The sequence below is a fragment of the Ctenocephalides felis genome, unplaced genomic scaffold (assembly GCF_003426905.1).
Source record: "Ctenocephalides felis isolate EL2017-DRISC unplaced genomic scaffold, ASM342690v1 CF-g0.4_SCAFFOLD_01886, whole genome shotgun sequence".
In the NCBI taxonomy this organism is placed as follows: Eukaryota; Metazoa; Arthropoda; class Insecta; order Siphonaptera; family Pulicidae; genus Ctenocephalides; species Ctenocephalides felis.
In genome coordinates, this window is record NW_020538040.1 from 26,754,673 (window position 1) to 26,765,239 (window position 10,567).

Sequence of the window (10,567 nt, forward strand, 5' to 3'; positions counted from 1 at the left end):
CTGGACGTTGCAGGACATCAAAATTGGAAAAGTATTGGTACAAATGCTACTGTACAGATTTTTTTTATTCGAAAGTCGAGTTTGCTTGTTCAGGAATTATTCTTGTAACTATTCTCAAATGTAAAACCCCATAGAAGAAAAAATGATAATGCGAGAACCACTAAAGCTACAGAAAAAAATTAAACTCATTTGCTATAATATCTCTTAACTTTGGATTTTTCTTAGAAGTTTTTTGGGATCAAAAAAAAATTCCTAAATATAAGCACAGGCAGTGAAAATATTATTATAAGAGCCTATATATTGTTAAATTATAATACATAAAATACAAACACAGTAATTTAAAAATTTGTATTAAGATTTACAAAATTATTTTATATAACACTAAGAAATATTAATTGTAACGTCAACAAACAAAAAAAACTACAACAATATCTAAGCCTGTTCAGGGAAAACGATACACGACATAGGGCTTTCATCCAATGAATTGCACATCTTTAAATCATGACCAAGTCTGAAAAAATATATTTTTTAATTATAGAACTATTATTATTATTAACTTTTATAGAAATAAAATATTCAAGTTTTTGTATTAAGTTAAATTAGAAAAAAATACCTTTGAAAACCTTCATGTAATTCGCTAACTCTATCAGGAGTACACACTAAACTTGTTAAAGCAACTTTAGGGTCAAATAATGGTGCAAGCCATTTCGGACCAACACGGTTTAGATCAGCAATCGTCACCTTTTCAATTGCATCAACTAATCGTCTATATTACAAAATAAACATGGTGAATTATACTTTCATAAACATATTACATACTGCATTATTCATTATACCTATTGTACTCATTATCAACATTTTTAAATGCCAATAACAAGCTTTGATTGACCATACTGCCAATTGTTGTTACACGTTCAATGATTTCAAAGACTAAAGAACTTTTCGCAGATTGTAATAACTCATTATCCCAATCATCTTCTTGTAATTTTGTTTTCTAAAGGATATAAAGTTCCAACAATTATTGCTGTAAAATTCATTGAATTTTTCAATTATTCAGATAAAAGAGACTTACAACAATATTCCTTGCTTCTTCATAAGCCATAACTGGATTAGTAGCTTTATACAAGAACAAAGTTAGAAGGCCTTCATTCGGTCTAAGATAAATGCCAAAACCATATGATAAACCCTTGCCACGAATTTGCTTCCACATAGGACCCTTGAGAAACAATAAATTTTTTTAATTCCAATAATAGAAATACACAAATACAATTGATAACTGGGGTGTATGGCATCGTGCCTTAAGGCAAATTGCTGGAACTTCCCGTATCGTAACGAAATGTTCAAGGAATACTGAACGTTTTCAAATAGATTATTATAAATATTGTAACATTGTCTAATATTTATAAGAATTATATAAACTGAATTGCAAATTTAAAATTATTTGTTTAAGTTATATTAGAACTTTAGTCAGAATAAAAATAAAATCTGAATTATTTTCGATATACAAAAAAAACTAAAAAAAAAAAAACACACTCTTTGCTCCGTATCTCCGAAACGGCTGGACCTACCTTCGCCAAAAACTAATCAGCTCTTTTCCCTATGAATAGGAATCAAATGTTTTTTGAACCATTCAAATCGGTTGATCCGTGCGCCCGAAAACGTGACTGGAAATTTGTATCCATACATACATATACACACACACATCCATTTTTTCTGAGGTATGCCAAAATGTTCAGAAACCTTCAAAACGTCGAGAAATGTAAAAATTATCAATTTCGATTTTCGGCCCATTACAATAACTTACCCTACGGGAAGTTAAAAAAATGTTCATATTTTATGCTACAATAAGTGCAATTGAAAAAGATTTATACTTGTAATTAATACTGTAATTTTATACTGTAATTAATGATCAGCAATAGCAACATTGGTGAATTCAACTTAAAACCATAGAAAAAGTAGGAATTACAATGACCAATTATAAACTGAATAGATCAATCAAAATATTTCATCAAACATTTATTTACCTCTAGTTGTGTTAAATATTGTATGTACACCATAAGTGGCACCATATCAGGATGCTTAAAATCATTTATACTGGGTGCAGTCTGATTCATGTAAGAAGATTCAATCGATCCCAAACCAACAATGTAACCTCCAACAGTTTTTTCTATCAGTTTCCAATCTGGAGTAACATTAAGACTGAAATGAATTGAATATTCATCATATTGCGATAAATAAATATGTGTAATTTTTATGGTATGTATTAGAATGAAAATTGTATAATATAATTAGAAACAAATGAAATAACCAACCATTTTTGAATGATAATGAAAAAATGAGTAAAAATAATTAAATAGTTCATACCCTTTCAGTGGATGCTCAGATTTATCTTTCACTAAGTCTGACCACACACCCATTAAAGAGCATTCTCGATGTTCCTTATCCCATTCTTTTCTAAGGCTGGACCATTTAGCAACAATATGCAATGCCATATTCGAAGGCTGCATCAAATACTTTCTTACCATTTCTAAATCATTCAATACATTGGATGATGTATTTGGATTATTCAATTTTGTTAAAACAGAATTCAAAAATTTCAACTGATGTAACATATTGCACGCATGAACGTTAGAATCTGAAATATAAATTGTTCTCAGTATATTTAAGTAATAATTCCAGTACAAGAATTCTATGAATAATTTCCATTATCAGCATATTTCACTATACACTCACATTTATTGTAAGTTAAAATCTTCCTCAATTCTTTACAAATTTTGTCTCCGCTTTTTCTGCTTGTTGCAACATCATTAATCAGTTTATTTGCTAATACCCGTATTCTATCTGGAACAAATTTAGTATTGTGCAATAGCTCAATCATCCACTGGGCACCTGTGCTATATTTCTTTGTTTCTACCTAAAATAACTTTAGGTAAGTATGATTTGCTTAAAACAATAAAAGCTATTTGCATGTAGATATTAGTTTAGTTGAATATGATACATTTAAATGATAGAATGTTAGTTAAAAAATATGCTCATGGAAATATACAATTAAAAGAAATTGTGCATTTTGCACTTCCAAAGAAGAATTTTGTTCTCGCAATAAATTCCGATTTGCAAACTATGTTTTCCCGAGCAAAGGCAAAAATTCTATTTTCAAAATAACAATTGAACATTTTACCTAAATAGCTCAATTGTTATTGATTAATTTGATTATGTATGCGTATCGAAAAGTTCATTCAACTTTTCTTAAGAAATATGCTATTTACAACTAATTTTTGTATTCTACACCAAAAATGCTAGAAAAAAGTAGTCGGAATAAAATGACCAATATTTAATACAATTATAGTTCCGAACTGAATAAAATTATTGATTTTGTCAATTCATATTTTTTCATTTCACCTGCATTGCTATAGTAACAACATTAGAAAATGGTCCGCAGCTGAATCTACTATAGTGCTCCAGTCCTATTTTATAATCGGTTGCAACAGTGTCCTTTTCTAAACCAGAAACTACTTCCTCATATGGAATTAAGACATTATTTCTTAAAACAGGAGATTCCATCAATAAGTCCAAAAACAATGGTAAGTAGGGCCGTAAGAAATGTGGCAGTGAAGAACTTTCCATAGTCAAAAAAATCTGTTATTATAAAATTAAAAATAATCTTTAAGCATTTTAAACTTGAACCAATTTGAATCAGTTAACAAATCATCTAATACAAAAATAAACACAGTATGACAAAAAAAAAAAATCCTCACATAGACAAAATTTGTTTGCACATCATGGACTCTGGTATGAATAGGAAGAGTGCTTATATCAATTGATAGTTCATTTGAAAATTCTGCATGATTATTATCATTTGTCCATGTTTTTACATTGTGAAATGTAATGTCGGAAGTGCTGGGTACAGGCACGCTAGTTAAAATTTCCTTTGACGGTGCAACCTAAAATAGTTATAAACAGGTTATATAAATTGGTTATATTACAGTTTCTGTAAGTGCAGTAACAATAGCAAAAATAAAGTTGGTTATTTGAACAAAGTAGTCCTATTGAATAAGAATTAAACTATTTATTTAAAAGTAATAATACCTCATTAGCTACCATAGCTTTATTCAATTCTTTCTCCAGGCTCTCTAAACCATCTTTTCCAAGCTTTGCCCTCTTATAAAAAAAAAAAAAAATATTACTAATTTTAAAATATTATCTTTGAATGCAATAAATAATACCTGTTCTTCAATCCTCAGTTTCTCTTGCTCCGCCATGATATTTTGTTCTTGAATACTAGGCAGTCCCTTGACCACTATTGAATGGTTTTGAACAAAGTATTTGTTCAATAAATCTAACCAAAATTCTTCTCCTTTTGATAATAAAACCTCTATATCACGTGATGAGTTCAAGCGATGATCCAACTGAATTCAAGTTAGTTTAATTAGTGATTAAGTAGTATTTAATAAATAAATTATACATTTCATTTTTTTTTTTAATTTTACAAATATATGGTAATATTTTAATTAAAAAAGCTTTCTTACATCATCAACTGTACTGCCATAAAGGAAGTCTGCAATTAACGTATATGCAATGGTATTGTGAGGACTACTTTCTAAAGCAGTTAATGTTTCAAGATTGTGTTTGTCAAGAATAGTTTTAATACGTTCCATATCTAGTTTCTCCTTTCCTATATAAAATGTGTCATTTTAATATAATAAAAATTTAATATATCAAAAATAAGAATAAAAAGTTCATCACATTAAAATCAGTAGCAATATACAGTGTTACCCCGACTTTCAAGCAACCTGACATATATTGGACTCATATTAGAGATATGAGCCACCAAAGGAGCAATTCGCTACGACATACGAGCAAAATTCGAGATACGAGCTTAGAGCAAGTTAGAGTAGATGTTTTTAGGAAAATGAACAAAAAACGAGAAATTGCGTCAACCATAGAAATGTTCTATATGTTTTATGACGGTAAATTATATTATAACTAGTCACTTCACTCATATATAATATTAATTGTTAAGTAACGACTTAGCCTCGCGAACATATCGAGGATTATTTTATATTTTATTTGAAATTTTGACTACACATTAATAGTGATTGTACAGCTATTTAAGAAATTCAAATGAAAAAAATTCAAATTAGTTATTTCGCGTGACGCGTTGAAAAATTGTGTTTCGAGAGAAACGCGTTCAAAGTTTTGAAACATTTTATAGATAAGGAAAAATGAAAAATTTGTCAGTTTGATTTTTTTACTATTAATCTGATATCTCAGCAATATACTGATGCCATTCTATTTTTATATTTTTTTTCTTATTTTCTTCTCTTGATTTTATATTAGAGTGTTCTGCTTTTGGCGCATTCGTCAAAGACCGTTCGGCATGTTTAAGCCGTTTGTAATCGACTTCAAGACAAAACTTACATGTTTAAATGCCAATATTAATCTTCAAAACTATTATCATTTAAAAAATATTGATTAGACCATCGTTGAAATTATTCTCAGCAATATCAGTCGAAATATAGTCAATCCTTATATGTTTCGTTTCTTCACCTATTATCTATTGATTAAAAATGCTTTTACAGTTTATTTATACAATATAATAACATATTTTAGTATATTTTAGAAGATACACGTCGTCATTTTGCTTTATAATATTTCTTGTTAATGTTTGAGCGGTGTCGGTTTAGAGCAGTCCGACGCGCATGGAAAAAAGCTCATAATTACAAGTAAAAAATAAAGTTTTAGGTATGAAATATTTCTCATATTCTAAAAGATTCGAAGTATATTTTAAGCCTAAAAAAAATTTTTTTTTTGGTTTTTCGAAAATTTACAGTGGTGTAATCCCTTAAAGCATGGAATTATTGAAATTATTGAAAAATATAAAAAAGACATAAATAATAAACGAATAAAAGATGTTGATAAAGGGTATAACTCCCGCTAAGTGCCTCACAATTTATATGCAGACTTCTGAACTTTTAGAACTTGTCATTGGAATCACCCGAAAAAAGGTCTAATATGTCTAACTCTTTTCCTCAATATCATAAATATACAGGAAAAAAACAATAATTAAATTAATAAATAGTAAATTTATTTTTAATATTCAAAAAATGTAACCAGAATGCTAGGACAAATTGGCATTTCAATGTATTTATGGAAAAATGGCTTTGACATATGAGCGTGATTGTGGAATGAATTAAACTTGTATGCCAGGATACCACTGTATTTAGTTAAACCCTTTCGCTGCTGTACAGGAACAGCGTGCCGCTCAGTTGCACTACTGCATTGACCAGATGCAATGATATATTTTAAGATATCACACTCAATCATATCAATAAAAATGAATTAATATCAATAATATTAAAAATCACGTTTTTTTAGATAAATCTTGAAACAAAGACAAACACAACAATTCGTCGACATCCTTACAAACAGCACGTCATATCCAGAGACAACATCAGTAGCGAAAGGGTTAAGATATTATTTAACTAAAGCTAAATAATTATATATCTCACATGTCACATGATATATTATGCAAGAAAAAAAATTAGAAGAGGTAGAATTATAATAATTCAAATGCAATACTCAAAACATCTGATTTATTAATAATGTCTTTGAACCTAGCTCTGATTTTATTTTAATAACCAGCCATTTTTCTTTTTTATTATATGATATATCATTTGCCATCCTATATATATATATAGAGAGAGAAAGTAAGATTTAAGATACTACTCACCAGATCCTATTTTTGTTAAGATAGATTTTAATTTCCCAGACACCTCATTAATTTTAGAAGAGGGTACGTTCTCAAAATATATCTGCAGCATCGTTTGAGAGTTCTCTGTGATACCATACCCAGCCTAAAAAATAGATATATATACCCAAAACAATCTATTTAAGTATTTTGTGCTGAAAAAAAATTCACTTACAATACTCGCCATAGGGTCTTCACACTCAATCATATCACGTTGAACTGGACTTATGGAATTGTCTGTCAAATACCTAATAAAATATTTTATACAATATAATATATATATATATATATATATATATATATTTAAATATTAAATGTTTAAATTCAATATTTAAATATTGTTTTAAACATATGCAGTTTTAATTGCATGAATAAATAATTTAATATGGCATTAAAAATAAACCAAAAATCATTATATAAAATAAGCCTTTAAATAGTTTTGCTTAAATTTAAAGAGATTTGAAAAGAATATGGAGGCATTGCTCATTAACCTGAGTAAAATTGCACAAGCATTAACAAGAAGAATGTTCTTTGATTCTGGTCCCATAAATCCAATATAAACCATTCCTGCATCTTCTTCATCTGAAGGATATTTGACAAGAATTTCCTTAGAAGTCCTTAGTGGTTCTACTGGAGACTGCCATGGGCGTGCAAATGGTCTATTTCTATTCTATTAAAAAAGTAAAAATATGTGAAAAACATTTGATACTATATTGTGTATGCATAGTCAAATTGGAAACATTTTGTAAAATTTAGTTTTACACAAATAAAATTACTGCAAATACATAATTTTTTATCACTTACAAAATTATATTCATAACTATCTTGAAGAAAGTTCAAAACTTAACAGACTAAAAAAAGAATAACATGCATAATCTGACTTACATCCCGCATAATTCTATCTTCTACAGGAGCAAGCGCTGCAAATACAGCTTGATGACTCACTTTTCCAGATATTATTATTGATAAGTTTTCTGGTCTGTAGTATTCAGCATGGTAAGCACGAACCTATATATAAAAAAATGTGTACGTATTACCTAATAATTATAGAAAGGAATACCTTGAGGCTGATCAAATTTTATATGTATAAATGATTAAGTTAAATTTTGAATTATTAATTCTCTGGAACTTAAAAACAGTAAAAAAAAACAGTACCAAAAACAGATTCTTACTATATAATCAATATTATTGTGGGCCAGGTATCAATGTAGATTGACTTCTGACAAATTAAATTTTACTCATTTTATCCTTTCATAAGTATATAAAAATCAAATATGAAACATTTTCCACAATCAACTACCTTTGTATTTGTGGTACTTTCTCGTAAGTTTTTCATTATGCCTCCAGTCTCACTGGAGTAGCCACTTCTTGGATACATATTCCGACATAATTCTCTGTGTACTCTGCTTTCTCCTGTACTTTCACGACCTTGCATTTCACAATATACCACTCCGCCATCTGTTCCATCACCAGCTATGTGGTGAACTTCAGTCACAAAACCCGAATCCTGTAATATTCAATATTGTAGTTAAATAAAGCTGAGGATAATTAAGGATAAGAAAAGGTTAATTATTACTTCATTGATTCTATTTCCAAATTATAAAAAGAATAGAACAATTGCATACAATTTATTATTATTATTTTTATAATGTATAAGTTTATTGAATTAATTATTGATTATGTTTTCAGTATATTTTTGAAATAAAATTGCACACACCGATAAGGTGGGGTATAACACATGATCCAAATATATCGGCAAAAGAGATAAAAACCCTCCACTCCCTGCTGTAGTAATCAAGTAACATGTGTGGTCAACATCTATGAAAAATAAAACACATTTAAGTCTTTTTTGCAGAATAGAAGACAAATTTAATAAAAAAGTATAAATCGGGAATGCAAATATAATGTAAATATCTATATAAAATTAAATCTAAAATATATATAAATTCATGTTTAAATGAAAATATTAATATTTGTAAAACTTCTACTAATTAAGAGATTTCACAGACTTCAAATTATGGTTTATTTTAACAAATATTTACTAACCAGTCCAAGCATTTGTTCCCGAGGCAAGGCATCTATTGGCTAACATATCTAAAGTACCCTTAAAAGGATACTTCTCAGATCCTAGAAATACAAGATGCTCCAACGTGTGAGGTAAGCCATCGTCATCATGGGTTTCCGTAGCTGAAAATAGTTTTATTAAAAATCTCAACAGAATTTTTCTGGCATTTATTCAAGACGAAAATAAATATATGATATACAAGATAAATAACAATACTATTCATATAAAATGTCAGTAAATTATATAAACCTGAAAGGCTATTTTTATCAAGAATTTAATTTATAATCGAAACATTTATCAGTTGTTGCGATTCTTTGAAAAAAAAAGTTGAAACTATACTTTTACAAATGAAATATTTTAATAAGTTTCTACGTTAATATTCTGCAATTTATTCAAGCCTAAACCAGCAAATATACCAATACTCTCAAAGACTACAATTTAAAATGTTTAATATTTTTAAAAAAACACTAGTACTATAGTGAACAATTGAGAAATTTTTTTGTTTAGAGCACTAACTAAGGTAAATAAATTTCAACTTAATTAATAAAGAGTTATAAAAATGCTCAGAACAAAAATAAAGTGCAATATTACAAAGCATAACAATTATCAACAGACTTTAAAAAAAATAGATTAACAATTACCTAAACAGAAGTACCCATTAACAACAGGACCTTCGATATCAGCTAAAACAACTGTTAGACCCGTTTTTTTCGATCTATATTTATAGACCGGTATATCTCCATTCGCCTTTAATGTGCATATTAACTCAAAATGCGAATACATTTTCAAATATTACTATACACTCTTTGAATATTCCTTCTAAATTAGATGAATTACCACTTTGGAACGCAAGTTTTATAAGACTTGCCGAGTTTGACTTTGAAAATCACATACGAAAATTATCTGCCTATGAATCAAAACAAAATTGGCGAATTGCTCAAAATAAAAAGATGACAACTACTTTTTTAGTGAGTCAAAAAGTTAACTACATATAAACAATGATTTAATAAACCGTTTTATCTGTCGGCCGTTGTTCTCCCGTTAGTTAATTGCCCGTTTTATTTGAGCACTACCATAGACCCATAGAAAAGAAGAGCATAGACCTTATATTGCCCATAGACATAAACGGCTTTGGCAGATGTAAGATGCAACAGTTGCTTTTAGAGTTAGGGTTATATTTATTTTAACTTTTCGAAAGAAAAGTTTGTTTTCGTCAGAAAATCCTATTTGCTAATTTTATATTCTTTCGACGTTTAAAGTCATTCTGAATAGAATCAGACCAAATTTGGAAAAAGAATGTGTGTGTCACAGGGGCGTCGCGTGTTTGGGGGCCCCCTAAAGAAGAAAAAAAAATTTACAACATATAAAAATACATAAAATTAAAAGAATATTTATTTATCATTCTAATTATTTATCTATCTAATTTTCTCTAATTTTCTGAATTTTTCACAAATGATTCCAGATTCACTCTCTTGCCTTTTTTTGAAATCTTTAAATCTTTAAATTTTTTAAAGTTTCTGACTCTAGGAACATACAGGTCTGGTAGACATTTCAGTCCTAAAGTTTTTACGTAATTTTTAATGAAAGAATAAAATGGTTACCGTTATTTCGTTGGAAAAACTGGATGCAAGCAAGCCTATTGTATTTCTTAAATTTCTTACATTTCTATATTCAAACCTATTTCTAAAACCATTAATTAGTCATGATCACATAATAAGATATTTTTACAGTATTTCTTTACAGTAATTCAGCTG

At 28.4% G+C, this 10,567-nt stretch overlaps 1 protein-coding gene across 1 annotated transcript; it reads right to left on the reverse strand.

The window, feature by feature from the left end:
* Positions 1-432: 432 nt before the first annotated feature.
* Positions 433-9,765, reverse strand: LOC113374794 (uncharacterized protein C05D11.1-like). The gene is made up of 20 exons (XM_026614760.1): positions 9,455-9,765; positions 8,795-8,935; positions 8,466-8,566; positions 8,049-8,255; positions 7,634-7,756; positions 7,240-7,418; positions 6,924-6,996; positions 6,731-6,854; positions 4,527-4,672; positions 4,224-4,406; positions 4,087-4,158; positions 3,756-3,941; positions 3,400-3,636; positions 2,734-2,914; positions 2,365-2,635; positions 2,025-2,199; positions 1,073-1,216; positions 837-994; positions 614-766; positions 433-511 (listed from the first exon to the last, which is right to left on the reverse strand). The coding sequence occupies exons 1-20, from the start codon at positions 9,594-9,596 to the stop codon at positions 433-435; spliced, it is 3,075 nt and encodes a 1,024-aa protein (XP_026470545.1). The 5' UTR covers positions 9,597-9,765.
* Between the last annotated feature and the right edge of the window lie 802 nt (positions 9,766-10,567).